Below are 20,502 nucleotides of genomic sequence, written 5' to 3' on the forward strand. Positions count from 1 at the left end.
AGATGGAGATTTGGTGCGTTCTGACAGCAGGGCAATAAATGTTCAATAAGAAGCAGCAAAATAAAGGACAGAGATTAATGGCTGCAAAATTGAGGTGCTTAACTTGGCCATTTTTTAAAAATTTTCAAAAAACAATAAATAAAAAATAAAAAATTTTCATGTGATATTGCAAACTCTCCTCCCTACAACTCTTCATTTTCTGCTAATCACTTTGGGTCAAAAAAGAGATGTGAGCATTTATAGAATATGTGTAGAGAGCATGTATCTATGTGCCAAGGTAAATATGGTACAATCTGCACCTCAATATAATGGATGGTAAATAAGTTAAAAAGTATTTGCCTAGTTCTTAATATTGAAGGCACTGAGACAGATAAGTCCCAAGATGTTTAAGACATTCTTCCCTCATGATTTCAATACAACAAAAATTTTGTAATGCCGAGCTGAATGTACTTAAAAGACTATGTTGAAAATCACCCTTGAGAAATGTAAATAATTATCTTATGCCATTATATATTTATTATCCATCCATTCATCATTCATTTATTTTTAGTTGAGATTTGTAAAAATTGGTGAGCACAAGAAGACTCATTGACGTGAGAGCTTTTAAGGACAGACCCAGTAACAAACAAGGGGAAAGGAAAACAGGAGGATTAGCATTCATTGAACAAAATCCTATAGACTGTGCTGAGTGGTTTGTTGCCTCTCAATATGACCTCCTTAACCTCGCTTTGACTTTTTACCAGGCTCAACAGACAGATCTTCTAAAGACCAAAGGAAAGTATGTAAACAAGAGACACTAGTGCTTTCTGTTTTTAATTGAATTAAGTTAAATAGAAAATTATGAAGTATGGGGCGCCTGGGTGGCTCAGTCAGTTGTGCATTCAACTCTTGATTTCGGCTCAAGTCATCATGATCTCAGGGTTGTGAGATCGAGCCCTGCATCAGGCTCTGTGCTCGGTGTGGAGTCTGCTAGAGATTCTCTGTCTCCCTCTCCTTCTGCCTCTTCCATCCCATGCTCTCTTGCGCGCTCTCTCTCTCTAAAAATAAAAAATAAAAATCTTTAAAAAAAAAAAGAAAAAATTATGAAGTATGTAGGAAAGGTATTAGCTTGGAAGCTGTCAGCCTCTGAGTCCATATTCATCACCAGATTCCCTCCACAGCAAGCCCTGCTTCATCACTGCCTTTAAAGTCAAAACAGCTCATCAAATGCTGTCAAAACATACAGCATCGGGATACCCTATCTCATTCCTGCAGAGGTTGCATGTAGAGATTTAGAGGTTGATACCTGTTTGCATTTCATCCTTCAAAATCAAAACCTATTTTGAAAACAGATCTTTCATTTTTATAGACAAATGCGTGATAGCACATTATTTAATGATCCACAGGCTATTGCCTGCTGGGTGTTATAGACATCTACCCTGTTAGAACAGATAGCAACGAGGGATCTTCTCCCAAGAAACACGTAGGCACACACACAGAATTACACATGGGTTTCAGGGAGTTCACTTATTTTGTGAAGCTCATCCACTGATTAGTTTAAAAATCCTAAATTGCATTTGTATTCATATAAGCTTTGTCTCAAGGTTTTTCACATTAATGTTTCCACTAGGTCAAGGCACTGTGGTTAGCGGGAGTGTGAGGAGAAGGTGAAATTAAATATAAATGTCCATTATCTCTGAGCATGGTGTAACCAGTTAGAGGATGTGGGAAGCAAACATGCCAAAACTTAAGTATGAATATGCAAAATTAAAACATATTACTGTAATTCTCTTCTAAAAAGTCAAGATTGTGTCACAGTTGGCGTTTGACGGGTGATCAGACCGTTTGACAAATCTTTTCAAAGGTCTGCTGTATACTTTCAAGCATCCTTTGTCAGTGGTTTCTTCTGCAGCTCTCGGGGGGCTTTGCCTTCTGAGTTATATTAATCTCTTCATCATCAAGAGCTTCGGCTTGGCTCACTGCTTGACTAGAAAAGAATTGAAGACCTGCCCTGCAAGTCCAGGGGATTTCTGGCCCTTGTTTGCCCTCAGCTCAGTTGGTCTGAGCTCTCTATCCAGTGTATGCTAGCGTTGGCCCAAAAGTGTTGATCCTGGGCTTTGGGTCAGGTCCTGAATTCCAGTCCTGTATGCTGTCTTCACTGATTTATAGCTGTGGTCTGTGTAACTCTACTCTCAACATTCTGACACCAAATGTATGAGTTTTTTTTCCACTCACATTAAGTAATTCTGACACTAACAACCCATCGTAAGCATAGGCCCCATAGGTTAAGGGCTCAGCTCAGTCCCATCAGACTGTCCGTATTTCAGACACCAATCCCAAACATCAGATTTTTTCAACACACATTTTTCCTTCTGACCAACCAGCCATGAATCAGGGGTTCCCATGACCCCGTCCTTAGGTTTGATAATTTACTAGAACAGCTCACGGAACACAGATTAGTGCTTTACTTATTGTTAGCAACTTATTATAAGGGGTGTAACTCAGGAATGACCAGATGGAAGCCATACGTGGGGCTAGGTATGGGGGGAAGGAGCTTGCATTCCCTCTGTGCCCGCTGCTCTCCTGATACCCCATTGTCCTCACCAGCTGGGAAGCTGTCTGAACCCCATTGTGAGGGGTTTTTTATGGAGGCTCCATTAGGTAGGCAAGACTGACTAATTCCCTGGCCACTGGTGACTACACTCAATTTCCAGTCCCTCTCCCCGCCTGAAGGACAGAGGGTGGGACCGAAAGTTTCAGACCTCTAATCACAGGCTTCCTCCCTCTAGCAACCAGCCACCATCCTCCAAGAGTCACTGGGTTAGCGTACCAGAGACAACTCTTCATCACTTCAAGGGTCTTTAGAGGCTTTTGTGGCAGGAACCAGGGATTAAGACTGAATATTCTGACAAAAGGTGCCCTTGTCACTCAGGAAATTACAAGTTTCAGGAGCTCTGTGTCAAGGACTAGAGAAAGATACTAAATATACATTCCTTATTATGTCACAGTACCCCAAATCAGTTATGTCTGAGAACTAGCAGAATATCCTGAAAAAAAAAACCACCAGATTTAACAAGAGGTCACTAATTATGAATGACAGAATTAAAACCATTCTTATTATCTATATTTTATAGATTTCAGCACCTGTCTTTAATTCCCAGGTTTGCCATCTATATAACCTATCACTTGGAATACATGGCTTAGTGAAAAGGATTCTTCCTCCCTCATTTGCAAATTGGGGTTAATTGTTCTCTTTCACAATTGGGATTGTTCTAGCTTTTGTTAGCCATATTAGAAAAAAAGATTAATGGAAGGTTGAAATGAGATTGTGAAATAGTAAGATATCTTCCTCCCTAAGAAAAAACTAGCTAGAATATGTTGTTACGACAGAATATATGGAGGCTTTGTTGCCAAGTCCCTATCAGGAAGTCATCTGCTTCCCTGTGGAGGAGGGAAGGGCTGGAAAGACGACTTTCTGTTCTCCTGGGGGTCGCCACGTTCTATGATAGCACAAGGCCAGAGGCAAAGCAGTTACCTGGATGTGCCAGGAAGGGGTGATTCTAATGCTATCTAATGTTATCAAACATGGAGACACGCTGAATGGGGGCAGTCACAAGAAATCTGTCCTTTGCTCAGTTGCTTCAAGACTTCAGGGTTCAACTTGGCACAGGATTGTCATTGGCCTTCTTACACACTTTTTTAACTATAGAAACCATGTATGTGCTCTTCTGAAGAAAGAAATATGGATGAATTTTGCAGTGAACTTTAAAAATTTAGCTCAACTCCTAGCTCTAAAGATGAACACGGCTGTGATCCAGAGGTTCCCGTGGATGCTTCCCTGAATGTCTTTTTTTTCCTCCAGGTTTTTCTTAACAACAGTGGGGGTACCTATGAAATGCTGAAATTCTGAGAGCCAAAGTGGCAAAATAAACTTAACTGAGACCATGTCAAGCAGATGAAGATTTAACTCTTAAGATTGTTTTTTTTTAAACTTGCACAGAAGTTGTATACATTTTGCATTTATATATGCTTAAGATTTCTTGAAATCCAGGGCACCTGGGTGGCTCATTCGGTTAAGCATCTGCCTTCTTGCTCGGGTTATGATCTCAAGGTCCTGGGATTGAGCCCCGCATCAGGCTCCCTGCTCAACGGGGAGTCTGCTTCTCCCTCTGCTTCTGCTGCTCCCTGCTGCTTTTTCTTTCTCTCTCTCTCTCTCAAATAAATAAATACAATCCTTTTTTTAATAAAAAATTTAAAAAAAAAAGATTTCTTGAACTCCAAGACGTAGAACTATGAAAATAACAGCCTTGAACCTGTTTTGGGAAAACAGGAGAGATTGGCGTTTTCTCGATAGGTGATTAACTTTCCTGGTCACAGGGTTGGAAACCACTGGGATGCAATTTACTGCTCCCAGAGAAGGCTTTCTGAATAAGTCCCTAGTGACCTGGAAAGGTTAAGGTGCTCCTCATAAACTGACTCATTTATTTCTTCCTCCTTGAGTGCTCGCTTCGGCAGCACATAGATTTCTTCCTCCTTGGTGGGATTACACTCAGAGCCTTTAAAGGCTCATGACATGTAATTCCCTCTTGTCAGAAAATGGTTTAAGACACAGGTGTCTATTATGATAAGATGCCAGATTTCTAGATCAAGCCTAAAGTTACAAAATGGAACAATAGGGCCAATTAGTCATGTTTTAATATACCTCCCACGTGAACTGTGGAATTAAAAGCTATGCGTTCAGACACAGTTGACATTGAATCAGTTAAATGTGTGTGACTGACCCCAAGCCCAGGAACACCAAACATATGAAATTGCATTAAAGAAAAAAAAAAAAGAAAAGGCAATACATTTGAGAACAGGGTAAATTAATTTTTTAAAAAATATTACATAGGCAAAGGCCATGAAATTCCCTTCAAAATTATTTATATAAAACTGACATCAAAACCCAAGCTATAAGAAGACAAGCTATGTCATCTTTTGAAATTGATGAAATGAATTCTTACTGATAATAGTTTGAATATGCTTCCCAAAGGAATCCAGCACTCTGGATCGATAGATCAAGTGGGGCTGGAAAATCAATGTTTCATGAAAGTTGGGAATGCATCTTAGTGGAGAGATGCTTATTTTCAACTCAGATACCAGGAAAGATATATTTTGCTACTGGAACTATTTGTGAAATCACATTCAGCTCTAGGTTATTCATTCATTTAATTAACAAACACTTTTAGCAACCAAATTGTGCCAGGAACTGTTCAGTGGCTAGAGATAACCTATGCTCGTGTTCCAAGAAAGAGAAACAGTTAATGTTCCAAAAGGTAAATCTTCTATTTTAGGTTAAGTCTAATCCATTTTAGTAAGAAATCTAATCATTTTAGTAATGCCCAGCCATAATCCTTTAAGAAATTCTTTTTGAAATGATTTTTCCGAATGCAGTGTGAATAGTGAAGAAATTTTAGTGCCAATTGAAAAGTGTTATATCAGATGCAAAATAGATAATTTGTTATTATGGGGTAAACACTCAAACAATAGTGATAATAAAAAAGAACTGGATGTAATTAGTCCCCCTGGGGCAGATCTTTTCCTTTTATTTTCGCTGTTCTGTGCTATAAATTTTAATAATAAGATTAGCCATCCAATGCCAGTATAATCAGGTTGTAATATGAATACATACATTATCTAAATTGTAAAATAGGGGAAATTTGGCAGGAAAAAAAGTTATTACTCGTTACAGAAATTTTAAAGACTTGAGAATGATTGAAATTATATGCATTGAGGTTAAAAACATGTTTCTTAAACTCTGCTTACTAACAGTGTGCTTGAACCACTGAATTCTTACGCTCATTTTTCTAATTACATGAACGATCTTGTCTCAACTGTAACTATTGTGACAATAGTAATACATTTACTTTAAGGGAATACATTTCTATAGAGATCCCAGGTATGTTTTCTTCTCTTATTCTTTTGTGAATATTACTGTGTTTTTTAATTAAAATTTTAAGAAACTGACCCTTGCCCTAGCATAATGAAATAAAACACCATAAGAGAGTCCCTGTTATTCTATAGTACGTGGGTACAGGACACCACTAGAAATAACTAGTTTTAAGCCTTGGTAATTCTGTATTCCGGCTAAAAGTGCTAAAAACAATTACTTGTTTTTCTTTGTTACCTAAAAATAGTATTTGTTGCTGAGATGTAGACATAACCACCATTTTATTTGGTATGATTTATCTGCCTACTCCATAAGAGCTAATCTGATTTTTTTTTTCATTTCTAAGCATGATTCTTAGAAATGTGTTTGCATGAATAAATCAACCAAGCAGAACCATGTAATTCACTTATTGAGGGGTATGGTAATGTGTTCCTGAATTGTCTCATGTCCCGAGGCATAGACATTAGGAAGAAAAAGGCTGATGTTTGTATTAGACACACACAATGTGTATCTGAGCTCATACAAACACTGATGAGATCACAGCTTACAATGGGCTCTTAGGGCTCATTATCCTGGCAGGAGCTTTGTTCCCTGGGAGAGAGATGTGGAGGCTTGGGGAATCATGAGATCCTGGTGTGCTACCATTTTATTGTCAAGCTCTAGGGATTTGATGTGGGAAGTTAGGAATATATTTCTGAAATGAAGAAAATATCGGTATTAAGCAGTTTTAAACATGTGAACCACATTCACCATTATCCGTCTTAATAGATGAGAAGGTGGATTTAGAGCTAGAATCCACACATGTCACAAAAGCCTAACTTTTAACTATAGTACCTTTCCTCGTTTTCTAGTAATCCTAAACAGATTGACCAAGGACAGTCCTGTCTTGCTATTTTACCACCCCACATCTGACACAGTAGCTAAAGCAGAGTAGAGTGCTGGAAACCAAGGACAGCAATTGAGAGAGTGAATAAGCTAAATCTGGATGGCCTTCTGCACAGTGAAGAGAGCGGGTGTCGTCATGTCCCCAAAGAATATTATCTGAGCTTATAAACACTAGATGCCCAGGCAAGGACTCCTAGAACAGACTCGTTTCTAACCACTCAATTATTTCTTTGTTTTCAACTCTGTAAGTTCCTTTTTGGAATTGTCTTTAGCTTGGTCCATGTTAGAGTTTCTTTGAAAGGCAGGATCACATAGCTATTGAGAGACCAGGCTTAGGAGTCAGAGTTGGATTACCTGTTCTCACTGTACCCAGGGACTAGCTCTGTAACTAGCTGTGTAACTAGCCACATAGCCCTCAAGCTTAGCTTCTTTGTGCTTTGTTTTATCTACGATAAAACCCCAGTCATAGGGTTGATGGGAAGATTTGGTGAGTTTCTATGTATAAAACACATGGTCTCATTCTATAAGCAGTCAGTAAGTGTTGAACTGCTGTTGCCTAGAGGAAAGAAAAGGGTGGGCATTGGAGGCCAGGACTGAGTGGAAGAAATAAATGTGTATTGTGTTCCTGCGGTGAACTGAGCATTGCCCTGAGTAGCTAACACAGAACTTTTTTTTTTTTTAAGATTTTAGTCATTTATTTGAGAGAGAAAAAGACAGAGCATGGTGGTGGCGGGGTGGGGGAGTGGTTGGAGGGCAGAGGGAGAGGAGGAAACAGACTCCCTGCTGAGCAGAGAGCCCTATGCAGAGCTTGATCCCAGACCCTGAGATCATGACCTGAGCTGAAGTCAGACGCTCAACTGACTGAGCCACCCAGGTGCCCCATCAGAACATTTCCAATACTCAGTGTGCTCTATATGAAAAATATTATTATCTGAATTGCACAGAAAAGAAAATTGAGGCCTAGATAATTTGGGGACTGTCATATTCATTTTAAAATTGATGTTAACAGGGCACCTGGGTGGCTCAGTCGGTTAAGCCTCTGCCTTCGGCTCAGGTCATGATCCCAGGGTCCTGGGATCGAGCCCCACTTTGGGCTCCCTGCTCGGCGGGGAGTCTGCTTCTCCCTCTGCCTGCCTCACCCCCAGCTTGTGCTCGCTCTCTCTCTCTCTCTCTCTGTCAAATAAAGAAAAATCTAAAAATAAATAAATAAATAAACAATAAAATTGATGTTAACAGTAGTAATTTGCAAGTGGGAATGTATGCTGTTTTTGGTGATAGTGGAAGAAAAAAGGGGAGACCCAGATGTTAGTTATCAGAAATTACCTCCCCATTCTCTAATTTGAGATTTAGATTTAATACAGTAATGCCAAGGCCAGTGTGGAGCCTTTACATTCTGGCTCACACACTCCACTGGGCATAACCATCATTTCAGGACAGAATGCCTTAGAGGAACGTTCATAGGTGACTGGCCGCAGATAGACAGGATGAAAGCAATCCTTAGGTTGAATTGAAGTGTTTTTGCTTATGTGAACTCTTTAAAGAAAAAAATTTGTTTTCCTCAAAACAGTGAAGCCTTTTCAAGGGAAAAAAGTGAAATAGGGCAACTAAGGAAGCACATAAAGCCAGTCAGGAGCACGGACGTCATGACTAGATACCTCCGACCTTGGAGGTATCATTGTAATAGCACTAGAAGGAGAATTTTATAGGCCTCGGTGTCGAATAACAAGCAAGGATCAGGGGTATGTAATTTCCTGACTGCACAATCCTGCATGTAAGATATTCATTACTTTTCAATAATAGCCTGCCTTTAAACCAGTCGTCTTTTAAATAAATAGATATAATTGATGTAGCTTGTTAACTGTTATCTCTTTTACTACTTTTCTTCTCTTAGGTTTTAAAAGATCATTCTCTGATTTGTAGGTTCAACTAGATATCAGAGTACAAATGAGAATTATAATGATGTGTTGCCAAAAGCTAGGTTTCCAGCCATGATATCTGCCTTTTTTGGAATTATGGGGAAGCACATTTCTTGTAGGGTGAAAGGAATAAAGCCAGGAGCACAGGTTTATTTTCTTTTATCTGTGGATATTTGCTTTCTTAAGTATAGGAATGTGACCTGTGGAAAGCATAAATTAAGCAAGTCACCCTCTATGAGGCAGGCACTGGGTACCATGATTCCTGATAAAGACCAAATCTGGCCCTTAAGGGTCTCACAGTTGAAGAAAGCAGTCAGAAACGTAAATAATTTAATAGATTGTGTTCAGAGCAATAATGGGGATATACATAGCTTTTCATGGGAGCACCAAAAAAAAGGATACCTCTTCTACCTGGGATGTCAGGGAGGTGACCCCTGAGTTAACCAAAGGAGAAAGGGAGGGACATCCCATAAAATACTACAGCTTTCACCGTACCCCCAACATACCATCTCTGGAAATAAGTTCCTCACCTTCCAACTGGCTTTCAAGGTGCCCATGACCTAGTTAATAATAACTGGGTTTGCCCAAATGGCCAAAATTCTATTCCTGACATGAACTTTCATAGGGTTTTGTTTGCTTGTTTTAGTGACGAAAAAATGTGTGCTTTTGGAAATTGTTTTACAAAATCACATAGTAGAATACATATAGCAATAGAAACATTTGAGACAAAGGAGCTTTTGTCCTTTTTTATTAGGATGAATGTTTTCAAGAAAGACTAGAATAAAAATGAAATAGAACCAATTAGAAAAAAAAGAGAAGCACTAAAGAAACGTAATTGTTGCTGAATTAGAATCTGATGGCATAGAAAGAATTTAATTAAATTTCAAAGTAAAATAACTACAGTTTCACATTGGCCTTGCTCCTAGGAAAGTGTACTGTGTCTTAAAGCTTAGCATTTATCCCTTGGCCTAAAAATGAGTGATGGTTAAGTTGTCTATTACTTTTCTCATTTTGATTATTATATTTTTATATGCTCACGGGTGGTGGGATTATTTGTGCAGCATTACCATTGAGATATCCATGAAGACTATGCGTGTAGAAATGCAGTCTTGTATCTGCTCCTATGTGTTTGGGTGGGAAAAGGGGAAGGACCGAACTTGAATATGACAGATCCAAAATCACCTCTCTGTAGCAGAATACTGCCGTTGAAAAAGAAAATGTTGCTTAGGGACAGTCGTATGTCAAATGCTAAATGCTCTTGTCAAAATGAAAAGTGGCCAATCAACTAAGTAATTACCCATTCAGAAAGCAATGGGAGAATTGCAAAAAGATGACTCACAGTCCTTCCACTTTATGGAATGAGTTAGTGGGACCTCTGATACATAGCCCCTGGGACAAGTAATATTTTGCACAAAACTGAAAGGTTTTTTTGTTTGTTTGTTTCCGCAACAGCCTCGTCATGTGTTCAACATGCTAAAGAAGTATGTTCGTGCTGAACAGAAAGACAGGCAGCACACCCTAAAGCATTTTGAGCATGTACGCATGGTGGATCCAAAGAAAGCCGCTCAGATCCGGTCCCAGGTAAACACAGAATGTGGTCATCATACACAGTCTGGACAGTCTAGTGGGCTTGCCCTTTGAGGTAGATCTGTAGGTATTCCCAGCATACTTGTGGGCACTTTACCTTTATAGCAAGAGTTTTTTAATACCTGGTAAATTCCAAAGGCTTGTCTTCAACCAACATGTGGTTTGACATTTTCTGATTTATGAAAATAATGAGAAATATAAACATCTTAAGTGTGTACTGCTGCCAGTTGTTTAGGAACCCTTCAAAACTCTGATGATTGAAGTGAAGAAGACAAAAGTTGTGTCAGCCAGAACCTCTAAAATTGGTTCAACTAACTTGTGACAGGTGATCATAAACTCCTCTGCTACCCCAGTGCTTGGATATAATGTGAGCCTAAATGAAGCCCTGTAATCATGTGTTTTATTTCCATCCCCAAAGGTTGACAAATGAGATCTACCTCTGGCAATCTGAAATTTTACATTTTCTTAAATAGGAGAATTTTAAATAAAAACATAGATAGGTGGATGGATGGATGGATAGATAGAATGAAAGGAATTTCCAGTCAAACTGAAATATTTAGAGCATTAGGGGCTATTTAGGGAGCCTAAATATTAGGAATCAGAAATGCTCTTTTCAGTTGGCTTTGTAATTATGGCTGCAAGCATACAATACAATGGGAAGTTTAAAGCAGCTCTAAAGTTCGAGAATAGAGAATGGGAGAACAAGAAAATGATGACCTTTCAGGTCACACGTTCCAGCAGCATTTTGTCTGTTTTATTTTGGAAGTCTGTATCTGTCTGTGGTGCTCGGTAAGGAAAACAGCTTTCCCCTGCTGCAAAGATGACTTACCTGGAGCTGTCGCCCTTTATGGCAGGTGATGACGCATCTCCGTGTGATTTACGAGCGCATGAACCAGTCCCTCTCCCTGCTCTACAATGTGCCTGCAGTGGCCGAGGAGATTCAGGATGAAGTTGGTAAGTAAGCTCTTCTCTTGATGACAAGCATTTAAACATATTCTTCTCCTGTTGGAGAAAAAAATCAGCCACCTGAGGGTTTGTCTGCAGCAGGAATCACCAGCGTTCTGATCTGTGGGAGGAGAAAGAGCACATTCCCTTTTACAGTGAAACTCTTGGGGGATGGAAGTCATCACCTCATGAGTGGGATGGTTTCCTCCTTTTATAGATGAAGGAGCTCAGGCTTAGAATTTAAGGAATGTACTTGCCTGTGACACCCATCTCCTAAGTAGCAGAGCAAAAGCACAAAACTGTCTGTCGTCTGACTTCGAAGTTACTGTTACTTTCAGTGACGTGCCTTTCTCTGGTGCCCCCCTCCTAATAGCCATGAGTATTCTCTGAGCCATGTTGTTGTTTAAATGTCATGAAATATGTGGCCTCCCCCACTCTTTCGTTAAGCTTTTATTTTGAAATAATCAAACACTCATGGAAAAACAGTACAGAGAAGTCCAGTATACACATCACCCCCCTTCCTCAATAGTAACACCTTACATAACTATAATAGTTCTCAAAACCAGGAAATTGACATTGCATGCTATCTTTTATGTCCCGACTTCTCCTGCCACGTTTCATAGTTCATATAAATAAGTTCCCCCGCTTTTGTTTTTCTTGGAAAGGGAGCAGAGCATCCCATAATGTAAGTCTCCACAAACCCCCCAAATGCCCATATTTGTTTAACTTTACTTCATAAAAGCACATAGGCAGCAGTTACGTGAGTGAATCTTTCATCATAAAAGAAACGTACATATCCTGGAGGTTCGGTATGTCGCATCCCAGAGGTTCGGTATGTAAGCTGTCAGGAAATAAGCAATCTGTCCCTCTCCATAACAAACCTGCCCTTCATTAATTGAGTTGGAAATGGATGCAGGTTATCTGAAAGCAGAACACCCCGGATGTTGTAGATGCGTACACCCCTGACAGGAATTCCTCTTTTGAAGTGCCTGAAACACCCCTTGGCTTGCTTTTTACATCTCGTGCCAATGCCATGTACTCTGTCTTTTCTAATTCAGTACTGCCCTATAAATTTGTTTGTATTGCTGTCAAGTATTTGGCATGTATCAGGTGATGATGGTGTGCTCCTAATGTGTATTAACACACGGAATCAAGTATACTTCAGGCTACAGGCTTGAAAAAGAAATTTCATAATAATGTTATCTAAACTTCTGTTCAGAAGGAATTCAGCATTGAGCAAGATCTTAAGAGGATCATCAGGAGAGTGTTTCATCTATACCGTGGACTGAAGACAGGCTTGCCAATTAATCTTTCGTTCAATTACATTTCTGTAAGAAATGAATATTCTTGTTACCTATATTTGGGGGTAGAAATCTGTGAGGAACCTTTAAAATACTGTATTTCAAATAAGTAGAAGAAAATTCTCCATTCAGTCTAAGAAAGGACAAAAATCATCACTCTTAACAACCTGGAGCTCAGGTCTTCTAGATGAATGTATTTTTGCCTGATAACCTGTCTTAACAAGGTTATTTTCCTATGTGTCTTCAACTGAGATAGTGTTAGTAATACCAGGCTATAGAGAAATAAGCCGTTGCAAAGCACTAGAAAGTTAATGACCAATTATGATTGACTCTTTCTCACTAAATTATCAGAGCTTTTTATTTAGCAAAATAAGTGCTGAAGACAGTGGCCACTAATAAGTCACACTTCCACAGAACAGATGGCGCTTCAGATATCTTGGGTGTTAACAAAATGCCCAAAATAGGACAATACAGTGAACTTCAGATCTCAGTGACCGGAAGAATATTCAGATAAATTAGAATCATGGAAATGTTTTTCTTACAGAAAAAGAAAACCTCAACTATGAACTTGGATAAGAGCATGTTATTTTTTTTTTCATTTTTGTCATTCTAAATGTACTAGATATCAAATCCTGAAAGATGATCTTTTTTAAAATCTTCTTTGCCTCCATTTTTAAATGGCTGTTTCCTATAGAAAGAGAAGTCGGCCTAATGAACAGACTTATTTACCTACCGTTAGGGCTCCCAGTATCAGAGCTATATATAGAACAGAGGACCCTGGGGAGAACGCCTTTTCTGGATTGAGCTTAGTTATCTTACATTGTTCTTCATTTGCAGGAACATTTAAAAATAACTCACTTTTATTTATCTCTTTTTTTAAAAGATTTTTTTTTTTTTTTTACTTATTTGAGAGAGAGGGAGAGAAAGCACAAGCGGCAGAGGGAAAAGTAGACTCCCCGCTGAGCAGGGCCCCCCCCCCCCCCCCCGGGACTCTATCCCAGGACCCTGGCATGATGACCTGAGCAGAAGGCAGACACTTCACCAACTGAGCCACCCAGGTGCCCCAAAATCACTCACTTTTAAAGGAGGACTGTACGGGCGCCTGGGTGGCGCAGTCATTAAGCGTCTACCTTCGGCTCAGGTCATGATCCCAGGGTCCTGGGATCGAGCCCCGCATCGGGGACCCTCCTCTGCAGGAAGCCTGCTTCTCCCTCTCCCACTTCCCCTGCTTGTGTTCCCTCTCTCTCTGTGCCTCTCTCTGTCCAATAAATAAATAAAATCTCTAAAAAAATAAAAATAAAGGAGGACTATAGTTGAAATAAGGTTGGCCATGGGTGCTAATTTGTTTAAGCAAAGTGGGAGTTCCCTGTAATATTCTCTTTATTTTTGTAAAAGTTTGAAATTTTCTGTAATAGAAGTTATTGGGGTTGTTCTTTTGTTTTATTTTGTTTTAAATTCCTTTCTGAATAGGATCTTCACAGATTTCTTCCAGTTTACATTTTGTACTCTTTCTAATAGTTTCAGATAGTCTTTGTCAGTAGTCTGACTTGCCTTTTTATATAATCAAACTTTAGATTTAGAGTCAGTTCTGTGCAAATAAGGAGGATACTGAAGTTCCGGTCCACTGGCAAAACAGCAAGATCTGGAAGTACCTACAAATGCATGCCTTTTATATAAAAGTTTGTGCTTATAAATGCAGGCAATTCGGACATGTTTAATGCAATAAAACACCTATAGGAAAATACAGTAGTTGTATTAGGTCAGGGTAGCAGGTGCTCAGGAGATGACGGGTTTTTCTAGTCTCAGGGACTGCTGGTATCTTTAGTGACATAGCTGTATCTGCTTCAGAAAATTTTTACTCCCATTAGCATAGAATTCTCTGTTATGAACAAAAATGAGGAAGAAGCTAGCCACAGTAGAAAGAAGGAAGGGCAAAAAGGGGAATTGGTGTGAAATTGGTGAGAACGGTAAAGGGTAGCTGACCAGACAGTAGAATTCATCATGCCAGGGAATTCGGTGCTGGCCTCGTTCACCACTGTGCTTTCCTGAGGAATCCCATCTGTCTGTGCTACTTCACTGTTGACTCCAGTAAATCCCAAATCCCTAGGTCTACCAAAAAAAAAAAAAAAAAAAAAAAAGCCTGTCTGCTAAATCCCAGTCCCATATCCCAGACTATGAGAATATCCCACACATTTCCCACACTCTAGTCAGTGTATATAAAGAAGCAATGACTGCATCCCTCTTGAAGTTAATTCCTATTGCAGTCTCAAGTATGGGACCTCCCCCTTGGCCAGTATTTCTCCATGACACCTTCCTCTCCTTCAGCCATGATTTCTTGCCAGTCACAAGACATGTAAATCGTTCTTCCTTGCTTAAAAAAGTGGCATATCCTTCAATACCCAACTGAAAGACCCACGTTCCTATAAAACCTTGGCTAATCTGCATAGGGAGCGAGAGACACAAGCTGGTGTGTGAGTGACAGCCACGTAGCAAACTAATGAGTATCTGTTACTGATGATGTTGACGGTCCAAGTTCTTTATGAACATTCATCCTTGAGGTCCAGGGCTACCACATATAGATGTGGCAGGTGGTTTAAGTAAAAAGTGCAGCTGACGTTCTGCATCTCACTCACAGAGCCAAGCAAGCCCTTGGAGGTTGGGTCTAGTCGCGCTTGAAGCGTGGCTTTCTTGTGATTCACACAAGTGCAGCCTGTGAGCTAGTGACAACTCTGGTGAATTCAGTGATAGCACCCGCAGTTTGCAGGTGTGGAAACCAAACCTTAGAGAGAGGTTGCTAACTTGTCCTTACAGATCGTGAAGTGATGATAGCAGAATTGGACCCAGGGTCTACCCGAGTCCAGAATTCATGCTTTCTCTGCCTCTCTCTCAGGTGGAATTTCCTTCTGCTGAACCTCAGTGTCTAAAGCACCTTGTATCGACCTCTAATACCGTACTTTACTTGGTACTTAATTACTAGTTGACATGTCCACCCACCCCGCATGCTGTGAGCTCTTCCAGGACAGGTCTGGGCCTTCTTTGCATCCTTAGGATCCAGCAGAGGACCTGGTACTTGGTGCGTATTAGTAATTGTCGACAAGGTTGAAGCAGATCCCCAGGATGCAAGGTAGATGCTCCTTCACTTACGCTGATCAGGTGGACTCCTTCGTAACCCTAAGGATCCACCCTGAGCTCCTTCCTTAGCACCTAACAGTGTTGCACAAAACAAATCTCTTTCCTCGGCTACAGCATTCTCTACAGCTGTGATTGGTCAAGCCAACAAAATGGGTGCAGTTGGCAAAGGTAGCAAAAAGAATAAAGCACAGTTCTAATACTGTAACTAATAACGTTTTCCATTATTGTCCTATATAATTTCCATGACCCTCTGCTATTTGGTTATCTGCCCAATTTACGTACTTGACACTTGATTTATTAAGTATGTTGCCTGGTTTCACTGTCTTGTCAGAGTCTGAGACTATTTATTTGATTGCTTCACCAGTAAGTATGAATTATCAAAACCGCTCTATTTTATGAAAGCTTGGTTTTTTATTATTTTATAATAATTCTTCAGTTCTGTTAGAATTATTATGTGCAAATTCCCAGGCACAGCCATATATTACTTCATGTTTTCCATTTTTTAAAAAACAAAAGTTACCTCCACGCAAATTATGAAGTTCCCTTGCAAGAAAAGGCTTAAGGCATTGTTTATAGAGGGGGGGGAAGTCCCCTTATTCATTTAAAATAGCTGTTTAGGACTTTCCTTTTTATTCAGCAAATGATAGAGTAAGTATTTTTAGGAAATGTGCATCCTCTTCTGTGTCCACATACTGTTTTAATTGTCTTTTAACCCTCCCAAAAAGCAGAATCCCTTCGTCCCTGCCGTTCAGCTCACCCTTTGCTTTGTCACATTGCTATTTCAAAAACGATTGGGGTTTTATGCCCTTTGTAATCTTCTTTAAATCTTTGCTAAAAGAATTCTTTTCTCCCCTTTCTATCAGCACTGAGGTTATTTATCAAAGTGTTTCATTTTGCAGCTACCTCAAGGCTAAAAATATTGGCGCTCACAGTTCCAAGATGGCTATCTCACAGAATGCTGTAATGACCAATTTATGAGAAAGGCAGTAGGAAGCAAAGGGGAAGGAAGGCATCATTGTTTCATACCCTGGGCTTTTTTTCTTTTAGCATTCAAAATTAGTAAAAACACGCATTATTATAAACCAGATGTTGGAAGGATCTCTGACTGAATAAATCCACAGTGAATGGGGTAGGAGTGAAATATGTGGCAGGAGATCAAGGGACTTGTGCTCGTGAAAGAATGCTTATAATTTATTATTACAATTTTACTATGGCCTCTTGATAAAATGTTCTACTCTTCGGGGAAAATTCAGCATGCTTATTTCAAAGACAGTGTTTCCATTCTCTGCCCCTAACAAACCTACTGATTTGGGGATTTAATGAATCCAAAGTAGTCTAAGTTTAAAATAGAATATTTATAGCATTTGCCAAAGAACAAAATGGAACCTTCATTTCTACTGAGAATTCTAAGTATCCTTATGTATAATTGTTAGTCAAGGAAGAACATCAAGGAGAAAATCAATCATAAGAGAAAGTGAGAGACAGCTGTCAACTTATTGGACCCATGCTTTTCGTTTTGCATAAGGAATGGCTTTTAAATGTATGTCCATTTATTATTTTATAGCTGATTTAAGTATTTGGAAACAAGAACATTTGTTTCATTAATTACCAAAGACGTGGTCCTTCTTTAGTTTTAGGATAGTCTCCAGGCTTCTTTTCATGTTCCCTAGTGTAGTCACCTGAATTACAGGTATGACCAGTGTTTATTTGCCTACCTCTAAATGTATTATCTTTGTCCCCCTCTTAGCAAGAGAGTTGCTCTTCCAGAACGGACCCATTCGTTTCGCTTATTTATTTAATTTATTTTTTGTGAACAACATAATGATTCAGTAGCTGTATATGTTGCAAAATGATCACCGTAATAAGTCTAGTTAACAACTGTCCCCATACAGAGTTACAAAAAGAGAGTTTTTTTTTTCCTTGTCATGAGAACTTTTAAGATCCGCTCTCTTAGAAGCTTCTAAATATGCAGTATAGGCGTTTTAATTATAGTGAGCACGCTATATGTCACCATGACTTATTTTCTAGCTGGAGGTTTATACCTTTTGTCCCCTGTTACCCACTTAGCCCACCTCCCAACCCCTGCTGCGGGCAACCACCAGTCTCTTCTCTGTATCTATGAGTATGCGGTTTTTTAGATTCCACCTATAAGTGAGACCATATGGTATTTGTCTTTCTCTGATTGACTTATTTAGGGTAATGCTATCAAGGTCCATCTGTGTTACCACAAATGAGAAGATTTCATTCTTTTTTACAGCTAAATCATTTTCCATTGTATGTAATGAATGTGTACATGTGTGTGCACGCGTGCATACCACATCTTCTGTATCCATTCACCCATTCACACGTGGGTTGTTTACATGTCTTGGTCATTATAAGTAAGGCTGCAGTGAACATAGGAGTGTTCTCATTTTCTTTGGATAAATACCCAGAAGTGAAATTGCTGGATCATAGGGTATTTCATTTTTATGAAATGATTCCATTTTGACCTCATTTTGGAGGGTAAGGAAAATTAATTTAGCCAGCTGTCACCTTTTACTCCAAATTTTGCTTTTCCTTAAATCATGATGACTGTGACATATCAGTAGTTTTTATCTGTTCTCATGCCATTTCTCTTATTTGTCTTTGTGTGTGGACACCTCAACCAAGTGGGTGAACTTGGTCTCCCACACCAAGCTCTGCCGATTCCCATGACGATCCAGTATGGGTCTCAAGTCCTTTCTTAACCCACCAGCTCTTATGTATGGCCCTGTAATTTGAATCAAAATCCAAAAAGAAACCTTTAGTAACTAAAAATGATTGAAAAGTGAGGCCTGACCACAGCAGTGGCTGCTAGGCTACTTCCTGGCGTAGAACCCTACAGCAGGTATGTCTTGATTTTTTTTTTTTTTTTTTTTTTGGTAGAGTCTTGGGAAAAGCTAGTGATTTTAGACTGGAAGATGAGCTGGTTATTTTACCTTTCACAAGCAGCTGCCTTCAAGGTTCATATTTTGAAAGAGGAGGGAAAAAGTGTAGTAGATCTGCCAGCCTGAATATAGAGATGCATTGAAATTGAAATTACTTTTGAAATATATTTCCACAAAGACTAACTGGCAATGAGATGAATGTTTGTATGTGAGACAGAGTATGGAGGAATGTTAATTTGCCTCTTGCTGTTTAACTCAGAAACAAATTTTGCAGTGTATTCCCTTAGTGAACCCCATTACTTTCTGTGAACTGTTCTCCTGTCATATATACGATGGGCCGCTTGAGAAAGTAAGTTGTAGACAGTAGGGTACATACCCGATTGACAACAAGAGAGCAATCCACTAACCCATTTCAAATTATGAGGCAGGTGTACAAAGGAATGTTGACTGGCTATGAATCAAAACACCATTCAGAGAGAGACTTCTGGACTTTGAGTCAGAAACAGGTGGTCAAAGGGCCAAGGCCGGGGTGTTACTTAATTTCAACTATTGTTCATAGATGTATTGACATAAGACAGTGGGTTTAAAATAGCCTATTTGATGTGTTTAATTTTTTATAAATATTACTCATTTACATATGCTTATTAAAACATGAGTTAAATCTTCCTGTGTCTTTGAAACAGTAAATGGTGACCCCTTGTATTGGCTCGTGCACGCCTCTGTCTTTGCTCTTGGTTTGGGTGGTACTTAGATGAGCCTGCCCATCTCCTGAGAGCAGAGAGAAAAACCATGTGTTCAGCTTCCTCTTTCACACTGAACTTGGTAAACCTGGTCCTAAGACGCCCAGAGATCATAGATATTGTTATCTTAGAGAAGGAAGAAGGGGCAGCTGAAGTTTCATGCCTCTCAGAAGCAATAGCCTGAGCCGGCTGGAACTTGGCAAACTTTTCACCTCCTCTCTTTCCGAGGCTGTAATAGTGACGCAGTAACTCTGGGGCAAGAATGAGTGCTTCTGAAGCTTTGCCAAGTTATGAAGGAACTTCCTGGGGCATGAGCAGTGGAGGGCTGGGAGTACAGGAGGGAACATATCTTATTAAAATGATTATACTTATTAGCATTTCATATTGTTTTTATTTAGGAAACTCTAGAAGCAAACCACATTTCACTTTCTGGGTTTGGGGCAAGGGTTGGGGGAGGTCGAAAGAAAGATTGCTGTTCAGAATTCTGAATTAGTCACTCTTCTCCCAAAAGCCTACCCTCGTCTTGTTGATTACTAAGACTTGAAAGAATTAAAATGGGTTTACTCTCAACTGCTAGTCAGTATATGTGATAGAAAGGAAAGTTGCCAAACATGCTCTTTTTGATATGATGCGCACCATAAGAAAAGTATTATGTATGTAACTGGATGTGAAAGCATTAATCATTCATAATGTGACCTTTCTGTATTACATTAAAACTGTTTTCTTTACCTAAAGACTATGACCTAATAACACATGCTTCTTGCTGTAAGTTCCAATAATTCCAGTAAGTGGTTTTCTAAAATTTTCATATATGAAACTTTGTTGTTATAGTTAATAGTTACAATTTTTAAATTGTTATAGTTCTCTCTTATCAAACAGATTTTATCAAATAAAAAGGAAACTACCATTATCATTGCCATTCAGATATCACTAACAAACACCTTAGTTCTCAGTCACTGCTCAAAGAATTCATAAGCAGTACCAGAAGGTTTCAGAGGTGTATCTGTGGTGCGCACTTCAGCACATCTCCTAAAATTGGAACAATACAGAAAAGATTAAATTGGCCCCTACCCAAGTATGAGATGCAAATTTATGAAGCATCCCCTATTTTTTTTATTTCACTTATAACTAGAGGTTGACTAGAGGCATCTAGAGTAATAAATTCAGAGAGACTGAAAGTAG

General features: G+C 39.3%; 1 protein-coding gene and 1 non-coding gene across 7 annotated transcripts in view; both read left to right on the top strand.

Moving 5' to 3' along the window:
* The window catches only part of APP (amyloid beta precursor protein), a 265,110-nt gene that overhangs the window by 192,751 nt on the left and 51,857 nt on the right, over window positions 1-20,502 (top strand). For all 6 annotated transcript variants that reach the window (XM_025872545.2, XM_025872550.2, XM_025872556.2 and 3 more), the window contains 2 exons: window positions 10,162-10,290; window positions 11,151-11,250. In XM_025872545.2, the coding sequence (XP_025728330.1) occupies window positions 10,162-10,290; window positions 11,151-11,250 (229 nt within the window). The remainder of the gene's footprint in view (window positions 1-10,161; window positions 10,291-11,150; window positions 11,251-20,502) is intronic.
* LOC112834478 (U6 spliceosomal RNA) lies at window positions 20,329-20,432 on the top strand. The gene has a single exon (XR_003210917.1). It is a non-coding gene; the product is annotated as a U6 spliceosomal RNA (small nuclear RNA).

Source organism: Callorhinus ursinus, unplaced genomic scaffold, assembly GCF_003265705.2.
Source record: "Callorhinus ursinus isolate GAN/ISIS: 27379988/994484 unplaced genomic scaffold, GSC_fseal_2.0 scaffold1, whole genome shotgun sequence".
In the NCBI taxonomy this organism is placed as follows: domain Eukaryota; kingdom Metazoa; phylum Chordata; class Mammalia; order Carnivora; family Otariidae; genus Callorhinus; species Callorhinus ursinus.